The 25,212-nt window shown below is 35.5% G+C and overlaps 1 protein-coding gene across 1 annotated transcript in view; it reads right to left on the bottom strand.

The window, feature by feature from the left end:
- Positions 1-25,212, bottom strand: part of ADAMTS20 (ADAM metallopeptidase with thrombospondin type 1 motif 20) — a 110,361-nt gene that overhangs the window by 58,495 nt on the left and 26,654 nt on the right. Inside the window, exons 5-15 of the mRNA XM_067289950.1 lie at positions 20,251-20,334; positions 19,435-19,559; positions 18,469-18,509; positions 18,059-18,164; positions 16,812-16,958; positions 16,095-16,236; positions 14,643-14,747; positions 3,968-4,113; positions 2,591-2,772; positions 2,294-2,430; positions 1,018-1,135 (exon numbers count right to left, since the gene is read on the bottom strand). Coding sequence (XP_067146051.1) covers positions 1,018-1,135; positions 2,294-2,430; positions 2,591-2,772; positions 3,968-4,113; positions 14,643-14,747; positions 16,095-16,236; positions 16,812-16,958; positions 18,059-18,164; positions 18,469-18,509; positions 19,435-19,559; positions 20,251-20,334 — 1,333 coding nt within the window. The remainder of the gene's footprint in view (positions 1-1,017; positions 1,136-2,293; positions 2,431-2,590; positions 2,773-3,967; positions 4,114-14,642; positions 14,748-16,094; positions 16,237-16,811; positions 16,959-18,058; positions 18,165-18,468; positions 18,510-19,434; positions 19,560-20,250; positions 20,335-25,212) is intronic.

The following is a 25,212-nucleotide window of genomic DNA, read 5'->3' as shown; positions in this document are numbered from 1 at the left end:
GAGCACACATTCAGAAATACAGTCTTTAATAGAATAGTGATTGTGCCTTCCAACATCTCAGTACAGACACAAGAAAAGTTACATGTATTTATGTGGGGAGGGTAGTTGTATGGCCACCTTTAAGTGTTTCGGTACTTTTTGCTTGGCACAAGCCCTATGCCAGGAAAAAAAATCCAACAGGATACAGGGCGTACTTTCCTCTTTGACCAGCAATTCCTTTGTCCTACAAAGACTGTATTTGGCAACTCTCTAGGTGTCATTTTCACTTTGCCTGTGGTCTCTTTCAACCAGTAAGGCAGCATAAAGCAGCCTTTGGGAATCTTATATTAACTAGAGTCTTCTGCCCTTATGTTGTATGCTCTATTAAACTGCACTGCTAGCCACATACAACAGTCTCCCCATACTTCCCAGAATGGGCTATACAGGGAAATAAGAGCTATCAGTAGCTCTGCTGGAGAAACTAAATCAAGGAAATGGAAAGTATCAGGATTATTCAGAAGACTTTCTCATTCATTACATGCCAATGATGAGGAAAGAACATAAATGTTCCTGCTCATAATCTCTGGAAAGAGAAGGCTCACATTTCACATCTTTTTCACTATATGAAAAAAGAAAGCTCACCAGCTGCTCAGACCACAGACCTCTCACTATCTCCTTATTAACCAAAAGGTGGTGCTGGAATAAGTCCTTCAGCTGCATAGTTCCACTCAAGAAATATCACAAAGTGCAAAGCAGGAAGTGAATCCCCTTAAAGTACTTCCACAATTCCTCATCATATCTTTGTTTCATGTCTTTTGTTTTGACCTTGGAGCAGATGGACCTTTTCTCCTTGAATTGGTCAGTGTGTCAGCACTTGTCTCTGCATTCTTGAAAGGGCATGTGTGACTCAAAGTCAGGGATATTTTTTGCTGGCAGAGGCCCTAGAGAACATGCACTGAAATCACACTTCTGCAAACACAAAACATAATTTCTAAATCAAACTGAAATGGACATTAAGATTTTTAAAAAAAGACATACCATAACGAGCACTGTTGAAAGTACCTGCAAGAGTCTTACATGAAGAATTATCACCACCACAGATTCCACATTTGTCTCTCCTTGCCTTGGAATTCAAAACGTGATCACAGCCAGCTTGCTACAAGAAATACAAAATAGGCCTGTATCATTCAGCCCAATGAAAAACAATGAAAACTAAAAACTGTAAGCTACCCACCCCCCAAAAACATTTTTATTCACTGTATATATCAAAGGACTATCTCCAGCTCCTTGGCAATCCATGAAAAGCCTTTTATGTTTTTGGGTGCTGTGATGTAAAACACAATAGTTCAGTTGTACTAAGAAAGTGCAATGCAAATACACTTAGTATATCAAGAAGTATATAAGAATACATTTAACAGTATATAAAGATTTTGTATAAAATATTAAATGTAGTGTAAAAATCTTAAGGCATGTTTACTTTAAAAAGTCTTAGAATTCTCAAATCAGTAAGCATGTGCACATGGTCATCAATTCTTTTATAGTCTGACATTATTGCATAATAAACAAAGGAATACATGGAGACTGCAGTTAAACTAGAATAAGAACACTTCTTTCATTTATATATCTTAAACTTCCTTTCATTTTTTTTTTTCTTATCATATGCAGGACTGTTCTCTGGCATTTCCTCTTCGCTATTGATTCAACACTGTACAAAAGGCTCCGGTTTCTCTTCATCTTTAAGTTAGTCAATCTCACTGCACTCAGCAGTGCTACCTAAAATGGACAAAAAGTCTTGAATTTTTAGAATACATGAGCTTGCCTCTCCTGATATAATCTTGTGGCACTTCTCTAACTTCTATCAGGCAAAGAATGCTGAAATGATCCCTTTCAATCGTCAGTTCCTCCTGATTTTGCAACGAAATCATAAATATATAACCTATATACCCTTGAATTTTCTACCTTTTTACTTCTTTTGTAGCTGAAATATGATGGTAATGAACACACAGTGTGCTTTATTCCTCCCTTTACACCGATTTTATATCAGTTTCTCTCTGCTCATTTCAACAGTATCAACCTTCCCACACATCAGGCTTAATGAGAAAGGACTGTGGGTTTTCAGATTCAGCTGTACGTTCATCACTTAATCTCCTCCATCTCCAGATCTTTAATTTGGTAGGGATCAAAATTTACTTAAATGAATTCAAAACACCTTGCTTTACAGATTTTCAGTAATGGTTGCTTGGATGTATATTTAATATCTGTTTTACCATCTCTTAAATTGATTTTAATAATTAATAAGTTTAGATTTAAATACCCTGCATAAGCCTTGAACACAAAGGTCATTGGTTTCTGCTCCACAGGGAGTACCATCAGCAACTCTGTCCTTCAGCTGATAGTAGGAAGTTGTTCCAGAAACTCGGCAAAAAAGTTTACAGCGATCTTTCATAGAAACTGGAAAGAAAATCCAACAGGTTTTTTTTTTTGTCTGTTTTAGGACAGAGTAAAGTAACATTTGTATTTACACAAATGTATTTATACAGCAAATATGTTTATATAGCAAAATAAAGTAACATTTGTATTCCATTAATTAAAAAAGTTTGTAATTACTTACTACCACTATATTTTGGAAGCCAGCGAACAGCAGAGGAAAGACCATTGATGTTAAAATGTTTGCCATCAAATTCAGAGCACTGTTGTTCACGGAAATCTTTTTTGCCCTTTGGACAGGAATCAGTATTACATGATCGAAATTTCATCCTGCGGCCAACACAGTACTTTCCTCCATTTCTTGGTCTAACAAAAATAATTAAATGTAAAACACTATCTCTCAAGTTTCTAAAATTGCTGTTTTTCAGTGGGAAATGGTTTGAGCCACTGATATAAAGGAGAAACTCTCACACAACATTTTTTCACAGTCTTTTATTGACTGTTCACACACACACCTACACACCCCTCTTCTCTTCCACTGCACTGTGCATACATTTATACCCATGCAAAGAAAATAAAAAGTGAATGTTAACTGCTACCACTGGGAGAGGAGAGAGAATCAGGCTATTAATGTCTATTATATTAAATACAAAGTAGAATAAAAAGGTAGCAATCTGTAAGATCCATTTTTATTTTTCTTATACTATTTTGCCCTGGAAAAAGCACTGCTAACTTTCATGCTTCAGTAGGGTCTTATTAACTTTGCTGTGATTTCAGACCTATTTTTGTAGAAGTAGCACTTCTCTCAGTAATTTGAAATTACTGAATTGTTTTAAAGAGTGTCAAAGAAAGAAGACAGAATGACACACTTTTTGGTAGTCTTAATATTGTTTTCAGTTGTGAGATCAGAAGAACTAAAAAAGGAAAACTGTGGAAAATAGCCCATTTACTCTAAAGTCTAAAATATTCTTTGAAACTGCAAAAGCACTTTCTAACTGTTATCTGTGTTATCTCATTGTCTTTTGTTACAAGACAATGAAACACACATTGCATTTTTCAATCAATGGATTTTTTTTATTATAAAGGAAAGTTGTAAATGACCGCTGTAGCCAGTGTTCCTTGTGAACATTACTGGTAACAACGCTGTGAAAAAGCCTGACATAAAAGCAAATCAAGTGTTTCATTAGAAAGATTACCAGGGAATACATCTATTTTCATATTGCAGCTCATGCTCCAGAGAAAGCATCTCAATATTTAAAGAACCTTTCAGCATTTAGAGTAAAGCTGGAAAAAAGACCTACCGAAGTAACTCTTTAGAAGTATCTATAAACGTGAATGGTATAGCTGAGACAAAAGTAATCTAAAAGTCCTCTGCATATTAGAGACTGTAGACTTATCTCTGTTTTCAGACACAGATGAAACAATCATTTATTTTATTGGTGCTTCAGAGCAATTCAGCAATTCATGCAACCATAATACCTTCATTTTGTTCTGAACTAATCCATTAAATTGTAATACTTTCATTATACTCTAGCATAAAATACAACAATAAAAAACATACTCTGGTCTATTACATAGCCTGGTGGTGCTCTTAATTCCACCTCCACAGGTTCTTGAACATGAGCTATAAGGTCCCCAAGGTCCCCATTCTCCATCTACAGGACGTGTCTCCATTTCTCTGCTCACACAAATTCCATGGCGGCAGTGCTGCACAGTTGAGAAACAAAATAAAACATGTAAGTCAATCAAAAGGTTACTATACCTTAGGCAATAAAAGAACAATATTTAAGAGCTCAGTACTCTTAACTAGGGTCAGGACATTTTCTAAAACATGCAAATTCCTTTAAGGCATCTTATGCAGTGGCCGTACTTTTAAAAATGCTGTTTAGAATCCATTGTTCTCTGTGAAAGCTAATGAATACTAAATAATTCTTTAGATCTTGTCTCTTTATTCAAATGCCTATATGAGCACCTCAAAATTCTGATCTTAAATTCCTGATACATTGTCATGCACAAACTTCAAAATTAGATTACAGTAGTCTTGTATGTATGAGAACCTTCCAGCTTTATTAATTCACGCTGGTAAAGAACCTGAAAATGTATGATAATAAATCACCAATAAATTCAAGGTGTTTTAACTAAATAAAAGCTAAAGCTATAGCTATAGCTAAAGCTAAGCTTTTTTAGCTTTCATAGATAAAGGAATTAGCTACAGGAATTGCTTGGAAAAAGCAGACATTTTCAGACATTTTAGATCTTCTTCAGATTATGCTTCTACTCGGACTTCTACAGTTATAACAGTATTCCTATTAGAATAATTTTACTTTTTACTACTAATTTAATAAATTTACTGTTACTATTAAAACTTAATTACTATTTAAAGAAATAGTGATTCTCAGAGCAAGATATTATATTGCAATGTCCATGTGTCACTTCAGATTTGATTTCTGCTGAAGACTTACAGGTTTTCAACTAAATAAAGCTGGCAGAAAGGTACAATTTTCATTTCACCTTTAAATGTAATAATGTAAACACCTTTACATTATTAAGAAAACAAAGACTGCCACTCTGTTATATATTCTGTTGTGGTCACGTCAGTTATGAAACTTCACCACCCTATATCTGTTAGCCAAAGTCATAATTTTTAAGAACTTTCCAGAAAACGAAATAATGAACTTCCTGCTTCTCAGTATTTTCTTTCTAAGCCCCCAACTCTGCACATATCTATCCACTTGAGCAGTTACCCAAAAAACAAATGACTAAAAAGTCTAAATGAGAATCTCATGATTGGTGCATGTGTGACTTTTTCCAAAGAATCTGCAGGAATTACGAGCACTAATCCTACTGATGACTTACGACAGTTGGAATTCTAATTCACTTGTATGCTTTAGAAAATCCCAAGTGATATATTCGATCACAACATACTAGAATAGTTTACATACTAGAACAGACTATTTACAAGATACTAGAAAATGTCTACATTATAACTCCTGCTAACTTCTGTAAGAATGTGTTCTCGACACTGTCCTCGACTCCAGCCGCCCTCTGAAACATCAAAGACATACACATCTGGACACAAGACACTGAGCAGGATGGCCTACATGGGGTGAGTGATCATACCCAACACAGAGAATTTTCTATTTTAGATGGCTGTTTGCAAACTCAGGATTAAACTGGTAATCAGATTTGCTGTCAGGAGCGAATTCCCTGAGTCATATTGACAGAGTGGCTTATTCCATCTTCCCCTGCAGTATGTACACAGATCAGTTGCTAGAATTGTCAGAACAGATCATATCAAGTCAACTGCTTATTATCTCTGAGCACTTATGCTTTGCCTTCTCTGTTCTCTGTGGCACAGAACAGCTTACTATCATCCTGAAGTCTGAAACACTTCTGTCTAACTGAAGTATTTGGCACATAAAACAATCTAAGGACCTGTGATACACAGAAGATAAAATAATCTAAGGATATCATCCATCCTTCTATCTTTAAACTAATTAAAATGTTGCATAGAAATTCTCATTAGAAAAATTCTCATTATAGGTTTACAAATTTATTACAGGAACTATTAATTAATATACCTTTTGCTGAACACACAGAAATGATGCACACAATCTTTCTGAATATACCCGAATAAGCAACATGTAGCTCCTGGGCCCAGTATTGCCCATATGTTCTGTGGTTTTATCACTACTTAAAATAATTCCTAAAGCAATTGTTTTTAAATGAGTATATGTTACTATATTGATACCTATGCTCACATGCTAACAATCATTTTGCTCTCAGAACAGAAATTTGTGATATAATCAGATTCATTCTGAATCTGTCAGAGGTCTTAAGCCAATTTGGTGATAGAATAACCTACTTGTATAGTTCTTGGTCACACTGATTGTTCCATATCAACTGTATCTTTTAAGCTCTGAATACCTTCCTCCAGCTGAAAATATGACCATTCAAGGAAAATTTTGGCCTAAAGCAAACACAAAATAAAAACTAGATCTACTTTGTCATAAAACCATTGAAATGATTCAGCAAATTGGCCAGATCATCTCTTGTTTGATGATAAGAATAATGCTGTAACTTAAAAATGAAAAGACACCATTATTTCACTGGGTATCTGCATCGTACATTGTATCATTTTCTCACTGCAGTGTTTAGTTTTGTTTTGATCACTTTTTATCAGATGCATTCAGGGTACCTTTGTATCCCAACTTTCTAATACCTTTAAGAGGTAGAAGAACCACTAACATAAAAAATATGGCTGCATTATATCAAAGTGTAATGTAAATACAAGGAAATATTAAGATCCTGCATTTCTAAGAATTATCATTAGCATTTGAGGAAATTTATAAATACAATCAGCTGAAGATTCTAAATCCCACTTCACAAAATTAATGCTGCATCCAAATAGGAACTAGGACCTAGAGTTTATGTTCTTCTTCCATCCACAAAAAACATTTCAATAACTTGAAGGAAGATTTCAGGAACAGAGAGTTGTACAATGAAATTTTATACCTACAGCAGCATTATTTTCATCCATAAAAATGCTAAGCACATGTTCACATCTGGGATTTTAACAGCTTATTCAACAAACTTGTCTCAGCTATTATTTGCTGCATTTCTACAGAAGCAACATGATGTCACAGTAGAAAACTCAGGCACCAGATGCATTCCAAATGTTCCTTTGTGCTTTCCTGAATCATTGCGTTACTGAGAATATTCTGATAAACAAAACACAAACCTAAGTATAATCACCGACAAGTTTTTTTTTTCCTATATACGTAAAGGCAAATATAATGTATTGATCATGTAAAATGGGTATCACTCATAATTCCAAACACACTGATTACAGCAAGTGGTAACTCTGCTCTAGCTAAGGTCACCTTTTCTGTCAAAAAGGCAGCAATTTTGACCCAAATCCACATGTAATTATTATATCTAAGGATATGAAAGGGAGGGTTAATGATTCAAATTTGGGATCAATGGAGCTGCAGGTATGCAAATTCGTATCCCCTAATCACCTGTTTACAATAAGCATTTTGACTTGCACATATGGATCAAACTCTGGCTTTGATAAACTGATTTCAGGTACTCCCAACATATCTCATAGTTTTTTGTACTTGCTAATTTTCCAGGGAAGCAACTTTGGAAGAAATTATTGAAGTGTTAACTGCCAAGTTATGGTTAACCTAGACTGAATCAAAGTGAGAGATAGATGCATGCAGAGCAGGACTAGAGCTCTTCTGAAATTAGGTATTTCTTATAGAGCCTGATACCACTAAGGGCAGGAAAAGGACTGACTCCAAGTGTACCCTTACTCCTCACATTCTCCAGATATGCCAGGTGTACATATATGGTTTTTGGAGACCTTGAGGCAAAGATTTAGACATTGACCCTCAAAGGCCAATAGAACAAACTCAAAAGAGCATAGTTTGATGAGTTGGAGCCCTGTGTAGCCTTGCAGAAGAGGGAGGTCACAAAAAACCAGTCCATTTATTTCCAGACGTTGCTGGTAGCTACTTCTAAAAAGGAAAGGAGATGACTGAATAGAGAAGAAGAGTATATGAAAGAAATGAAAAGGATAAAGCCTTGCAGGAGTGGACATATGGGCCTGTATTTTGCCTTCCAAATATCCAGCTATATTGCTCTGATTTCTTTTGTCTTATGACATATGATTTCTTCACTCCTGATACCCAGCCAGGGCCCTAAGAATATGGGCCAGAGAATACTACAGCGAATAGCACAAAAGAATAGCACAGAAAGAGAAAGCTATAGTGGACTGAATGTGGGAAAGCAGAATGGGTGTACTTGGTGCCACGAAACAGACAAACAATAAAGGCAGAAGAAGGCCAGTTCATTCTACAGCAACTGGTCTGTAGCTAAGGTTGAGCACAGGCATTCTCAAAGCAGGCACCAGTCACAAAGAACTGGGAAAAGAGTATGAATCTTAGAAGTTATGTACATTCAGCACGTAAACCAGTGAGCAAGGAATGAGAATAAGAACACCCACTCAGATAAATGCAAAATGTTCACAAATCTCAGAGCTATCATTTCTGGCTGTATTCATCTCTACGGGGTGTTCCCATTCAGGCTCTTAAAATGAACGTACTACTAGACTCCTCTCTGCATCAGCTGCTGCAGATTGGATGTAAAGAATCCTTCTGTTGCATATTAGGCCTATGTCTGCTCTCCTGCTTGTTCCTATAACACACATACTCCTTACAGCCTTGCCACCTCTTCCTTCCGAGATAAGCTGGAGTGTGGAACCAGGAAGGCAGAGCTCAAAGAAAAGAAGATCAGAAGTGAGGACTATAGCAAGAAATAACTGTGAAAATAGAGAGGTTAATAAAATGACTATTCTGGACAGAAGAAATGGAGTTTGGAGAAATATCTAACTGAAGCTGTACCTACAGCATCTCAGGTCTCTCTTTCTCTCTGTAGTATGGATTCTCAGAGCAGTCTATATCTATCACTCAGATGACATCAATTATCTTCAAAATATTTTAATCAAATTTTCAACATTTTCTTTTTTTTTTGCTGTGAAAAATCTACATACTTTATTTCTGCCTTGAAATACTCCCACAGAAAACTTTATTTTCTGAAATCATGTGCCATCAGAAAAATATTTCACAAAAATCCCAGTTTATAGCAAAAAGTCTTGGTTTTAGCTCTCAAGTATATTTTACTCAATTTTTACTGCTCAAAAGACGATCTGCTGCTTCCCAGATGGTTAACATATTCCTCTATCATTAATAATATCACCCAACTCTGTGTTAAAATCCATCAGATTTTTTCAGACCTACTTTACATACATATATATACACACAATGAATTGTTCTTTCAGGTTAACTATCTACATGTATGTCATTCATGAGGTAATCAAGCAATGCAATGATTTTAAAAGAAATCAATACATGGGTAGAAACCTACAACCGGAGAACAACAAACATACCTCAAAATCAGAGATTAGTACTTCTTTACTGATCAAAGCAATCCTCTTTCTTGGTCTGCATCAGCATTCAAATGTTCCTGTATCCCTCTCCTTATGTGGCTATAAATGGACCAGGATAAAATCTTAATTCACTTAAGAGCTACTCTGGATATTTTCAGAAACACTAGCTCAATATGTATACCATTTATATCTGCAGTGAATAGAAGTAATTAACATCTCTCTCTCTCTCTCTCTCTCTCTCTCTCTCGCACACACATGCACACACGCACACACTGGCGCATCCTTTGCGATCAGATTGATATTTGTATCGTGTATTTCTTTTTGCTACTAAACAGATTTTTCAGATTTCTCTGGCATGTTTTTTTAAGTGGTGTTTAAGCAGCAAACTGTCATTATGTGGAATACTGGGACAGCAGGTAAGAACAGTCCTCTGGATGAAGAGTTCTCCATTAGAGAGGAGATTGCCAAACCAGCTTCACTGGCTCCAGGACATGGAAAAGTCTGGGTTACAATCAAATAGTTGCCTCCTAATCTGTGCCTTCTAAATTCTGAGGAATGAATGGAATAGGGGCATATTTGTATTCTGCCCAGGAATCCAGGAAGGATCAAATGCAATCCTTCTGAGTATCTCAAAACAGAAAAAAAGAAAAGGAAAAGGAAAAGGAAAAGGAAAAGGAAAAGGAAAAGGAAAAGGAAAAGGAAAAGGAAAAGGAAAAGGAAAAGGAAAAGGAAAAGGAAAAGGAAAAGGAAAAGGAAAAGGAAAAGGAAAAGGAAAAAAAAAGACTGGGTACTTGGTAATTTTACTGTTATTTTCATGGCAAAAAGGCCTATTCTAAGAGAGCGCCATTCCTGAAACATTGATGATTTCACCAACCATTCTGGATTTGAAGCTGTTCTTTTTGCTCAGATGATGTGCATTACCACCTCTGTCAAATGAATTACCATTATTGGAATATCATGTGAAGTACACTGCTAAACACGGTATCACTTCATTACACAGAAGACATGACTGTGAGCTGGAATTTAGCTGAGGGTGAATATATGTAAGATGTGTTTATATACTTCCAATTTGGTTACACAAAATACTATAGATATTTCTCTCACACAATAAAATGAGCTTACTCCTTTTTTTTTTTTTAATTTGGTTCTCCACAAAATGACATAAAGTACTTTCTGTGAATGAGATGAACCACATTGTGAAAACTCGCCTGCAGATTTAGACTGGTGAACAAATCTAGTGAATCTAGAGAGAGAATTCTACCTACTAACATGATTTTGAATTTTTTTTTATCTGAACAAAGGTATTCAGCAGGCCAAGACCTGAATAACTCTCCAATCTCACTTCTTTTTTTGGAATAACAAGAAAGAAAAAAAAAGAACAAAATCTCTTATCCTCAAGGTGAGGAGAGAACTTTTGTACTATCCCAAACCACAAATGCAAATAAATTCCTTGCTACAGAAACTCTTGAATGGAGTGGTCTCCCAAAAACTAAAAGAAACAGATAATGAAAGAAAAGAAAGCAAACGAAATTATAACCCAAACAGATAATACTGATAGCCTGTTGGTCTGCAGAAATTTCAAAGCACAAGGAACTTCTGTGTAGTCTAATACAACCAGGAAACCTAAGAGTAAGTAGAAGGAAAAGATCTATTCTAACTGTTCACATTTCCTAAACATCTATCAAATTAGCTGCTACCTGGAATGTGATGGAAACAAGGGCTACAAAGGTTATGAGTAGGAAATTGGGCCAATAAAAACATTTCAGTATCTGTCGTAATGGAAAATAACTCTCTTCTCTAAGTATCGTAACATATAGGGGCCTCCTCTGACATCCAGATCCCCACTGCAGCATGTAAATATTTTCCTTACTATGATTTAGTATGTTTTTTGTTTATATAGTTTATAGAATTACATGAAAAATGACAACTCTACATATTAAATTCATGTGGCAACAAATGAGCACGCTATCTCAGACTAACCATGTGGCATCATCCCTTAACTCTGAAGATACACGCAAACTTTGATTATAGAGACAAGAGGTGAAAAAGCACTAACCATTTAATATTTTCCCACGTTGTTGTTCCTCCTGACAAAAATAAATTTTGTACAAAAACTGTCTTACAGTTAAATCATATAACTGTCTTTATGAAGACAATCCAGGAATATATATCTTTGGATTTAATAATTTCTCTCAGAGAGAACCACCAGAAATGTTTTCAAGCAACGACGAATGTAGCCCTATAGTCTGTAGAAACTCACCACTGCAAAACTAGTAATTGTTCTCACATGGTATACCTACATATATTTACTATTATTTTCTCTCTGAAGTATTAATTAGGCCAGAGTCTAAAAGCTGCATCCTCTGCTTCAGAGAAGGTCTGTGTGATGTTAGAAGAGCTGGCAGATGCTTAGACTTCCTGTGGACCTTTGTGAAGCCCAGAAAGCAAACATAAAAACCAGTGATGAGACACAGTGTGAATATCAATGGAGTGAGAAACTGCTCTCAGAGACAGCAGAATTACTACATCTGGGCCTGAGCATCGAGACCTGAGCACTGAAAAAGAGGAGTAGGAGAGAAAAAATTTCAGACACTTTGGCAGAAGCCCAACAAGCAAATATAAATTAATTTCTGCATATAACTCTAGGGTGAACAAAGTACAGTTTGAACAGATAAAAATACAGATAGTAAATTGTAATGAAAGTGAAATGGTTTTCTATTTTAGGAATTGATTAGAAGAAATGTTAAAATCCCCAAGACAAATATTTTCTTTATTCTCTACTAAGTCATTGAATTAACTGAGGCTGCATTTTCCCTTTATTGTTATAGGAAAATGCTACCTGTACCTACAACTAATAATATATATATATATATATATATATAAAGAAGTCACTGAGCTCTACAGGTGTGTGGACCATGGGATATACCAGGCATAACTCTATTTCAAAGAGCTTGTACTCTGACAGATTGGATATGGCAAGAACATGCTCCATTAAAAAGCACAGGCACTCTGAAAAAGCAGCTTGTTCATTCACTTGAGTCTTTTATACTATTAGATTTATTTCTTCATGTACTTTGTGGAAGGACAGATACAAAGCCTGTTATATCACCATAGAGCAAAAACCACTAACCAGATACATGATCTGCAGAAAAATAAAAGATCACCAAGAAACATAACTCACTGTAAATCTGAGCTTAAAATGCTTATGCTAAAATTACAAATGTCTTAAGATATGGATCTTTTCTGTATTCACCACAGCAAGAATGCTGCAAACACTAAATATAAGTATTTAGCAAGCTGGCAAATATTACTTTTAAAAACTAGTTGCTATGTCTTATTCCTATTAAAATCAACAGAAACACGCTTACTGAGTTTGACAGGAGCTGTCCCTTACCTAGGAAAAGATGACAATTTGTCGGAATAATTGCTGTTCTTTCTTACCTCTTTCAGAGGTAATGACTAATTATCTCTTCACTTCCTAGAGAAAACTGTTTGGTTTCACTGCAGTAATTAATAAAGTAGGTTTTTGTATACTTATATAAAAGAAGTGCTCTGATGTTGTCAAATTTGAGCAAAGTCAGTTAAAACTAAAGGTTACATGTGAAGTTCAATATAAATGATGAACTTCCTTTCTTTTCAGTGTCTGACTCTGAAAAATGGGTTAAATGTTATATCATCAGCTGCACACATAGGACTCAATCTAGCAAAGCTTCCTTTGCAGTCTTCAGAATAACTTTTACTAATTTTGCAAGACAGAAAAAAAACATTTTTATGAGACACACTTTAATTACTAAACTTTTATCCAGTAAAAACAGGATTTTCAAATTCTTCACTATTTATGCTTTATCAAATACAGAAAAAGACAAAAAGCAATCTGTAAATATTAAAAATTATTGGGGGAAATTTAGTAGTAACTGAATTAAATGTAGTAATCTATTATACATAGAAATCAGATCAAATAATTTAATCGTCTCATTTAATTGACTACAGAACTATATCCATAGATAAAAATTAGCTTTGTTCTCGTGGCCCCCGAAGCTGCCAAAACACACTACTATCAAAAGCAGCTCAACATAATAAACCCATCATATTTATGATAATCACTGTCATATCTGAGCACATCAGAATCTCTGAAATATTTATTTTCACAATTCCCTGACAGTAAGAAAATACTTCTGTTTTCTGGTAGTGAACTGAGACACAGAGAAGCCAAAGACTAGATGCGCAAAGAACTCAAGCACTCGATTTCTGTTCACTTCCCAAACTACGTGCAAATCCAAAACTACAACCTTCAAATCCTCACTGTTAACCCTGAACTCAACTAACATGCACAAATACTTCTGTTTCTATCAAGGTTCTGTAAGTAAGTGCCTTGACTATATCTACAAACTAGATAATCAAGACCATATGGAGAGCCCAGTCCTCAGAGGACAGAGACCAAGGTCTGAATTCAAAATAGTGCCAGATGAAGAAGTAGTGAGCTGCCATCTCCTCACCCAAACACTCTTTACCAAACAATCTAATGAGAAGGATGTAGGAAACCCAGCTTCCATTTCCTTTTTTTGTCTGAAAGGATTCAACCCATACCTCACACAGCCAGATAGAGACCTACATAGTAGCATGTAAGTGAGAAGAGAGCTCCCAGCTTTTAGCATTGAACAGATCCACATATCTTGAATTACGTTAAGAATAGACAAGACAGAATATGAGTGTGAGCTATATGTGGTCAAGACACTTACTGGAATAAATGAAGATGTATCAGCGCATGCTTACATATTTTGTATGAAACAGTAGCAATACACAAATGTCTATTTAAGTTAGGAATCTAACTGAAAGACTCCCTCTTCCCAAATTAGTACCTTAGGTACAGGAGTACACTTCTACTTATTTAGTTCTAGTTCAGTGGAACGGCCTCAACAAGACAAATTGGGGCAAATATGCTTTTAGGAGGTCTTGTCTCCAGGAAACTCATCTCTGGAGTGTTATTGATGGGGAAAAAAAACTTATGAATTTCAAACAACAAAAGGGAGAGAGCAGCTTTCCTCTGAGATCTACCTGTTTTTAACAGTGTGGCATCTTTAAAATTTTATCATTATTCTGAACAGACAACTTACGTTACTTATGTTACAACATCACATTAGTAAGAGAAACTTTGCAACTGAAGTCAGGCTCACATGATCACTACACTAGAAGTGCAGGATTGCCACATAGCAAGCATTGATCTTTCTTATCTACATCAGTGACTTTGTCATATGCAAGCACTGGGAAACAAACAAAGGCTTACCATTCCCACACCACAAACCGTTCCGTCAGCCAAAGGCATGTGCTGAGTACGACAACCCCTGTGAATTCCTTCTGTGCTTGTGCACCATAAGCGTTTGCATTGTTTCTGAAAAAAAACAACAACTGCACTTGTAATACTGTTTCGGGCAATGATTGGGATATTTGTATTGTTTTTCCTCCTACTTTTGGTTACGTTTGCTACTATTTTTCACAGATAGAACTATACAAAAAGAGAAAAAGGGATTTTGTGTAAGGCCAGACAGCAGAAAGGAATATTTTGAAACTGATCTGATTAGAAATAGTAGATAACTTCATTTCCTAATTTAGTAGATAGTTTAGACAATAAAAGTGGATAATAAAAAAGCAAGTAAGAGATTACAGCTGTTATTATGTAGCACAAAGTTTGAATGTAATCTCCAGACAAACAAATAGGCGGCCTAAAGAACTAAGAGGAAAGCCTCCTTTTGAAATTGTTAAAAAAAATCTTAATGGACAAATCAACCCTTATGTATTACAAATATTATACAGTAGTGTTCAGTACAACATCTTCAAGTTTTAGATCCTGCTTTACTTTTTTATATTATTCCCATAAATCCTGACTCCTCCTAAACAGAACTTCATTGCACTAGCAGCTCATTTAATTCACTCTGAATCTGATCTTAAACTCTGTCCTCTAAACAGCTCCAATGAGCCATGCAATGATTGTTCTACAAGTAGGTCCAAAATCTAACCGTGTGTGACATCTTGATAGTAATGAATGAAGTCATGTTATATTTGTATTTTATATCTCATTGACAAACAGGCCCCATTCAGTTTTCGATTGTTTTATACATCTACACCATTCTGTACATAGTTTTCTTTCCAGATTCCAATTTTGCTTGAAAGAAATTTTGGGTTGTTTAAATATACAAAACAGACATTCTAACAGGCATGAGAAATATGTTCTGACTCTCTGACAAAGTAGAAGTAATCTATACTTTGGAGCAAATATTTGGACCAAATATTTGAAATAATATATTAAGTTTAAATTCATAACTTATAAAAAAGTGCTCTGAAGAAAGCAAGTAAAAAAGACCTGTTCAATATAACATTGTGGTTGTAACATGAAAATTAACAATTGTAAAAACTACTGAAATAGTAATAATTCCTTTTCTTCTGATGCAGGAAGACTTAATTTATACAGTTAGAGATTTTTAAAGGAATCATAATCATATTTACAGATGTGTAAATCAAAGTTAATTCATCCTGCTTGTTAATTTATGTATTTCTAGCATATGGAGCTTTAAGTCTTCTACTGCAGTTTTTCCCCTTCAGCAGAATGAAATCTGAACTTTGACATACATCAGGATAAAATTATTCCTAAAAATGGAGTTCCTGAGATTTCATCACAAAGCCTACCTTTCAGTAATTATTTAGTACCTATTAAGCATGAGTTTGTGCCTTGTTCACCTACCAGATAGGGGCATACTTGTGACCCAAGACCAAACATAAGTTCACACTGCTTATTAACATCATACATTGATCCAGGCAGCTGAAAGGAAAGATCATATATTCTTCCACTCGGTTTGTCCAGGAGACATTCACCATAACCAGTACTATTGTAAAAACAGGAACAAAATGTGAATTAATCACTCCTAATTGGTTCATTGGAGGCCAAATCACAAAATATTTACACATGCATGTCTCAATGAAGTTAGTTATGGGTTTGTATTAATATTATCTCTTAATTCCTTCCCATAAAAAGACTTTAATTAAGTAAAAAATAAATAAACCAGGCTATTGTTTTTTCCTCCAAATACTTTGTCATCATTCTTTCTATACGTCTTCTGCAAATTGTTTCTTTTAACCAGAATTCTTCATTCACAGTGCTTCCAAAAGGCTTTGCTAAAGACATCTATTTTGACCTACTAAAATCATACTAAAGACTTCTTCAATACTCAAGGCCACAATACTAAAAAAATTATGTCCTTAGCTTTACATATTGAGTTTAACTGTAACTGAGTGTACTGAAGCCATGGAAGGACTCATCATCTAATGAGTTAAATGTGTGTATGTTTCTGGAAGACTGAGGCCCTACAAGTCAGTGGTTAAAGATTATAACAACAGAAAAGTTGATATTTAAGCAATACTTATAAAATACTGTCCAGAAAGACATTATATTGATACTTACTCAAGAAATTCAGTGATATATTTTTGACTGCATTTTGACCAGGTCCATGGACTTGTATGGTAATTTAAAGTTGGAGCCATCACATGGTATTGATGTTTAATTCCAGCTTCTTTACATTTAAAACTGTCATCATGAGGCACATTAAATCTAAAAGGCAAAATAAACAAACTCCAAAACAAGTTCAGTAATAGTTAATTTAAACTCTTTTTGTTGTAGCAGCAAATGTCCAAGTTTTGATTTGAAAATGCCTTACAAATTACAATTATCCGACATTATGGCAAGAGATACCTTAGAAATGCCTTATAAAAATTCCATCCTTATCCAAAATTCTCCATATAATCCACAGAATGCTGGGCAAAGTAAGAATTTTCCAATTAAATAGTTCTTCAGTTCACCAGGAAAATTCTAGTCTTTTCAGGATATGCCTTTTTAGATAAGCATCCCATCTACTGAACTGCATACACAGGCCATAACTAGACTGTCCATAACATATTAATCCATTATTCACATCTCAGCTCCAACTTTCCAATAACAAACTACACAGCGTGCATCAACATCCTATTTATATAATTAACACATTGCCATATTTTGTATCTCAGTTTAAGTACCATGACTAATGGCATGTATCAAAATGAACTTCCAGGCATATAAAAATCAACAAACTAGCTACTGAGCTCTGTAATGCCATCATTACCTACACTGTGGCATGCCTCATGGAGCTACAGTATAGCACCTTTCTGGCATCTCTGATGAGGTATGCTTCATAAAATAAAATGCTGTCATCTCCTCTTATTTTTCTGTGTAAAGTATTTTTCTTTGTTATTCTATTGTATTCTGAAAGGATCAAACAGAAGGAAGAATATTTCTGTGTTATATTAACAATTGTCTTTTCTTAAAATTAAATTCCTATCAGGTCCAGAATGCAATTGGAGCTGACCAGACTGTGTTGCATATCTAAGATACCTGTCCCAGTTTCCAACTAGTTCATATGACGGAAGGATGGAATCCAGCTGTATGGCCAGTATCTCCCATAGTCCAGGTGAGCAACTGGATAAGCTATAAGGATCCATGGCTTCTCTATCTCTAGAGGGCAGGCAGAACTTGCTCAGTGCAAGGGGTAAAAATAATGACTCTTCTAGAAGGACACAGCACACGGCTCCCTCTTAGAATTGAAGAGCATATCATTGGAAATTGATCATATTCAAAAGAAAATCAAAAAATTTACCTGCTGGCAAATAGGTACTTACACATGTCCAAGTTCATGTGCTATAGTAAAAGCAGCACTTAATCCATTTTCTTCGCTTATAGAACAGCTGCGTAGCGGGTCACACATCGTACCTAGCTCTGCTAAACCTGCAAAATTGAACTCTTATATAAAAGCTTAATAGAACAAGTTTTCATGTAGAAGGAGTGACTCCATAAATGAATACTATGGCACACGTGTTGAAAGTCATGCCTAAACTATGCAGCCAAACATACATAAAACCAGCAACCACCTGCCATAAAAGTACATGTCAGGGCAGAAAAGCATTGCAAAGTTCATTTTTTTGTTTGTGTCATTTTTTTGCATCTATTTTCTGATTTTTGCCTAACTACAATGAAATTCTCTTACAAGTTTTCTGAGCAAAATCATACTGATCAAAGAAGAGTAACTCACCAAGAGTATCACATTTCTCTCTAGCTCTGCAGATATCTTCCCTTGAAGGAAAAGATTTATTTTAAAATAATATGTCAAGTAAAAAGAACATTTTTAAATTATTTCAGTGTTGCTACATTAGTTACAGCAATTGAGAATCTGATCAATTTTTAATCTTACGGTCCATTCAAACAATTTGCATTCTTGTGAAAGAAGTAATTTAAATTCACCAGACTAAGCTCACAGTATTCCTTTCTGTCTAGCTTGCAAAGAATAACAATTCAAACACTATACTATTTCCCTGCAATGCTCGCAAAATAAATCAAGCACAAAATGCTGCTGGAAAATGTGCAGATTTCAGTATAGTTGGAACTACCTTATACAGGCATCCATCTGCTAAAATAATGATGTAAAATTCAGGACAAACGTCAAACTGCTTTAAGTGCTGGGGAGCATCTGATTTGAACACCAGAAAAAAAATAAATAAAAAGAACAGCAAGAGACAGTATGTATTTCAATGACCGAATATCAGAACCTCCCCTGAGGAAAGCAGAGTGCAAGAAGAATACATATTAATTTTTAATTTTTTCCCCCTTTGTAAGTTTTTGGTAGTTCTAATTATGCCTGGACTATCAGGAGTTGACCATCACTGCATTTTTTAGCTGATTCCATTATGTTCAGTACAATACCATGTCACTGCCATGTATACAATAACTAAAGACTTCATTTCCCTTGTAACAATTTCAAGTCTAAATAATTTTCATTATCATTAATGAAAGCTTGATCAAATGGTTACCTACCAACATAGTATTGTCAGTTATTGCTCATGTACTGACAATCTGTGGTTTGAGGAGTGCAAGATATTCTTTATTTTTCCAATTAGCTATGAATAATATCAGTGGAATGGTTAAAAATAATGATGTCAACAAGAAACTGAACCATTTGTTTCACCTAGCTGAACAATTTTGGCTGTTTCAAATACTGTACCTAGTGATAAGAACAGCAGTATCATGATGAGAAGGGTGAGCATCATCCAAAATGTTTTGTGCTTGCTGCCATAAGCAAAAATTACGAAGAGTGGTAGCTGCATTAAAAGTGATAGCTGGTCCTTCCTAAGCAAGAAATTGCCAAGAAACAAAAAAGGGTTGTAATATTCATGCACTTGCACTTGTTATTTTGTCATTTGTGCCCCAAATCTGCAAAACAATCACTGGGAGTGGAAAGGAAGTCAGTGGGACTCCACACAGGAGCTCACTCATGCAGATTTGTTTGTAGTATCAGGATCTTAACTTAGCTAAAAGTCATTGGTCATCAGAATCATTCTTTTTAATCGATATACATAAGCATGCATCATGTGTTAGATATAGAAAAAGAGGGTGGCAAGACATTTAGGATAAATAAATAAAACAAATATTTGAAAAATGTATACTTGTTACAATCTTAAAATAATTACAGCTGCTTTGACTGAAAACTCCATCAAAACCCTCTATTAAAAGTCACCATTTCCCTGTCATGTTTGCATGAGTATAACCCTACTTTAGATAGTTATGCCACAAGCTTTTAGCCCATTCAGGTCAACAGGAGGTCCTAACAGAAAAATGGGGAAATACAGTCATTAAATAAAGGATCTGCAGTTAACCTCTGTATACATTAATTAAATCTGCACTATGCTACCACCACACTTATTCTTTTTTTAAAAAAAAGTTATATAGTCAAAGAAAAGAATTTATTTAAAAATTTTAATTTTTTTGAATTACAATAAAAATTTACATATAGAAAGTAATCTTTTTTTTATTTTCCTACCTGTTCATTGTGAATTACAATTAACTTTACAATAACTATATTTATAAGATTTCCAATACTTGAATCTTTATAGATTGCTGCAACCTAAAGAGAAAAAAGCCAGAGGATTAGAATATTAAATTCATCTGACAAGCCTTATTTGATTTTGACATACAAACAAGCTGCTACACAATAGATGTCTCGTGCATCCATCTGTACATTTATACCCATTAGTATGGTGATAAACCCAAAGAAGTTGCCCAGTTTTAAACTAAGATGGTACCTCAAAACAGCTCGCATTAATTACTACACACACAAAGATCAGAACACGCACAAATGGTGTTGTCAAAATCCACTCTCCACAAGAAAACTTACTATCCTACAATAGCTTTCCTAAACACAAAAAAGCACTGTTTTTAAAATTCACAGTTATAATTTTATGTTCATTTCCAGACACTTAGACACCATGTTGATAAGGTTAATGAAGCAAGTATACCTACTATGCACTGTAAACAATATAGTTTATTCATAAAATAATCAAGACAGAACAAGACTAATGTCAGTGGGACTACCATGGACAGTCTGGACATAAGCTGTTTCAGGTGGATGATTTGTAGAATCAAGACCCTACATATTAGAGTCTCAGAAAACAGCTCTGAACTAATAAAAGTTTTGTCTTTGATTTTAATGGAAGCCGGACTGAGTTCTAAACCTGTGTTGAAAACCTACCTAACATGTTGTATAAAGGTTTATTTCCTCACTTGTAAAACTCCTATTTACATACCAAAAAGACATTTTTATATAAATTTTACTGCCAGACAGTAAAAATCATGAGTCAAATCCATAGACCAAAGCAGAACCACTTTGAAAGTTATTCTTCAAAGTAAAAAAGTTTATTCAATCTCCATAATGGCAGCTTCAGATGTCCTGTCCATATGGATTCCACAATTTTTCTTAAAGCAGTTGTTGAATGACAGCATTATCTAAATGAGAGCTACCACCAAACAGGGAAGTGCTGGCTTTCCTCCCTTCTGGCTTGTGCTAATCCTACTGTCTGCAAGGCTACAAAAGGAACAGGATGAAGGAACTGATCCAGCTGAAAAACAATTTTTTTTTTAAATCACTTTGATGCTGATCAACATGATCTCACTCATGATGCAGCCACTCAGGCACAAGTGCTGACAAAGGGAAAGGTACTGAAAAACAGACTTCTCTCAGAAGTAACCTACATTTGAGCCAGCTCAAATTGTTTGTCAAACCACAGCCTTGCTGTGTATGCATCCTATGTACCTGAGATCAAACAGTTCTGCTAAAATTTGGAACTAACAGAGCACTGACCCCCACCCTCCCTTTCTCTAAACTAGACAAAGAATGCAATGCGCAGAACTCTCTGTCCTTCATTCTTTTGTTGATACACAAGCTGGAAATAGAGGATTCTATAATAGCAGGGAAGGAGTCTGAGTTTTGGAGTCCATGTGGAAAACACATTTCAGAGAAGCTCAGCTATTGTCTGTTTCCCTCCATATGGATTCCATTCTTGGTTACTAACCAAAAGTGTCCAGTCACTCCAAGGTGGCAATGAAGAGTCTCTCTCAAGCACTGACAAGAGTTCTACTAGGAATGGATACATTCAGAACATCTTTATCAAAGAACAGGTTCCTGTATAGGTATAGCTCAAGCACTATCAATTTTGCAAATGAGAATTTAGGCAGAAGAGGTTCTCTTGAAAATGAAGGGAATAAACTACCATTTTACTACTACCAAATTACTATTTTACTACTACCATAGCTATCTGTAAACTACCATAAAATTACAAAGCTCATAATGTGATCTTATAAAGTTTGAGATCCACTTTGATATACCTACAAAGGATACTTCTGGATCTTTACCCTTTTCATGAAAGATCACAAACAGTCTAGGTATGTCCCTGAATGAACCATCTTCTTAAAATAACATGACAGCACTATGACCACATGCATCTCATGAAACTAACATCAAGGTAAGTTCCTTCAACAGTGAATGGAGAGGAAGAAATGCTCTCTAGACATGCCTATCTGAAAATACATTCTTAGATACATATTTTCATACAAGACAGTAAGAGAAATTATTTTATTTCTTTATCCATTTACTACAGAAGGAGACTAGATGCCTAACTTTCAGATGGATGAGGTTAGGTGAGATTAATTCCAGCTTAACTGTTTCAAGTACTGCTTCTTTTCATCAAAGAAGAAACAGGAGACTCGTTCATATAGTATTCCAAACTCAGGACTAACCTGAAATGAGATCTACAAGGATCCTTGGCTTATAATGGACTCTATATGGAGAAGCTTGTTCTGAGGACTGACTCTCCTACCACTCAAGCTGATGTAACAGCTACTTAGAATGTAGTCAGATAATTTGTTATGGCATAAACCTATACAAGAGGATGACATGTAGATAATGTTAACAAAAAGATCTTTATGGAGCAGATAACAAACCAGACTGTTTTGTGTCTAGACTATATTGTTGAAACAGGCATTGCTATTGAAATACAGTAACCTTCTTCCAATTAACTTTGTAAATCAGTCTAGCTAAGAATTCTTGTTTTGGAACAGAATGTTCTGAAATTCAAGGAACAGCTGCATTTCACTGGCTGTCAGGTAGACAGCATGCAGCTCATCAGAGGTAGTGACACTGGACACAGTAAACAAATACAGATACATGTTTTGTCCAGTTCTGCAACAGTATATATCAGGTAAAACAGGCCAAGGGATTGAGGATTTCTTGAGAAGTTTACTGAATTCAGGTAACATAAAATAATACCACAAGTTTCTAAACTGGGACTATTATAATCTTCAGTGCAGAATTTCCCCCCAGTTTCTTAAAGGCCTCCAGTATCATAGTATGTGAGGGAAAGGCTGAGTTCTGGCGCTGGGTGACCAAAAGGAGCTGGTAAGGTGTCCACGCTGGAGCTTTCTTAAGATTTAAACATGGCATTTTTTGTTCTCATTTGTGGTTATTGCTTTAGTTGATGGATTTTCCCTAACATTCCTAATAATCAATTCCCTAATAACAGGTCCTTGAAAAATCTGTTACTGTTGTCTGAGTGCTGTCTGTTGAGGCTACCTATTAACAAAATCTGAAAACATAGAAGATACAAACCTACGAACACAAAGTCTGGTCAGGTGGCCTCCTCCCTGCCTTTTGATATAACGCCCACTTAAAATGTTTGAGAAAATTCTTCAAAAGCAGATGTGTAAGTGTGAGGGACTGAAGCAAGTTGCTCTTATCTCAGAAGAAATGCATCATCAGTTTGAATAAATATAAGAGAGAAGAATAATCTCACTGCACACCTGAAAAGCATCTGTCCTTCAGGATGTGCAGGAGAAAATTTGCTACAGGACCTTCAACACCACATCCATGCAACATCTGCTGAGTAGATGCACTGAGTTATCTACTGGCTATCTCTGTCTGGAGCACAGGTGAAGTCTAAAATCATGTCATTTAGATGCCTGAGACCGGTAGTTCTTGCCAGAATCTGAAGCATACTTTCTCTCATATTGGAGACAGGTAAGATCCTGCTAAACTTAAAAGCTAACACTGCTCTCATTAACCCGTGTTTGAGTCAAAGTATGGATCCTGTGTCTCATGGGCACTATCATGACCTCCAAATATTTAGGTATTACTACCACAGCTTTAGAAAGATCAAAGAGCAAAACTCTACACTGGTAATGAGATGCTCCTACCAGTGATGTAAGGTATTTTCTGCAGGCTGGATGAACACCATGTGTGAAAAGAAAAATCCTGAGAAATTGAAAACCACAAAGCAACCTTGAAGATTTACCTAGGGAACTGTGCAGGCTAAAATCATCAGCTGAGACTTGAAATGACAGATTAATGCAGTGAGGTATCAAAGGTCTGGAATACTACATTCTTATTTTTAGTGAAAAAAGTAATGGGATAAGGGCTCTCTGCTTTTGTATTCTAAGGACACCTCTTCCAATGTTCACTTATTTGAACAGTAAATTGTAAGAAGCGTTCATGAAAAAGGATAATGAAATGGGATAGGAATTTGACAGAATACACCATTTCTTTACAATTTCCAGACCCACTTGCTTTATAGTGATCTAAATCCAGGCTTCACAGAAGTAGGAGGTGATAGCCAAGATAAAGGGAAATTACCTTCAAGGAATTTTTAAGACTCATGATATCAGCATCCACATCACAGAATATGGTTCAGACCGCACAGCGACAGAAAAAAGGGAAAAAAAAAGATGAAGCTAGATCAGTAAGGATCACATCTGTGATTTCTGTGAAATTCCCAAGGATTAAAGTCAAGTCTTCTCATCACCACAGCTGTGGCTGCCAGGTGACTGGAAGCAGCTTAGGCACAACAACATTTAGTTTCCCTTGATGTCACTCTTGTGACATCAAGGCCATCAAATTGAGACTGTCTGAATCGTGACAAAGTGACATACTGAGAAAAGAGGTGAGGTAATAAGCAACCACATCTGGAGGCTGGAAGATAAATAGATGATATATCCAAGTAGAATTGAGTTTCTTCAGCTCTTTTTCTCTAGTTATTGCAGCACAAGACCTCTTTTTCTTTCCTCGTGTGCTACATGCAACCATGGTACCAGGGGAATATAAACATTCAAATCCATTGAAAGAAACAGGGTATCACTTCCTTAGCTCACATGTCTTTTGCAGGCTCCAACAATCTCTTATTTATCACTGCAGTGCTGAAAGGATGTGAAATATCCATGATCTGGGAGATTTCTCCTTCACCTCTTTCATTGGCATACCCTGATTCTGTCATATACTTTGTAAGACCCCAGAATTGTCTGAAGTTTTGAGATAAAGAAGTCATCATAGCATTTACTGATTCACTGAGGGAGAATGAGAAAAGTTGTGGGTTTTTTTTCTGCTGGTGTTACTCTTCATCTGTTCCATCCTTCAGTCTTTACTGTACAGAGCTGCCTTTTTCATCGGAAGAACTTAATA

This window comes from Apteryx mantelli, chromosome 1 (assembly GCF_036417845.1).
Source record: "Apteryx mantelli isolate bAptMan1 chromosome 1, bAptMan1.hap1, whole genome shotgun sequence".
Taxonomy (NCBI): Eukaryota; Metazoa; Chordata; class Aves; order Apterygiformes; family Apterygidae; genus Apteryx; species Apteryx mantelli.
The sequence above is the reverse complement of the archived record's forward strand: the minus strand, read 5'-3'. Positions and strand labels throughout refer to the sequence as shown.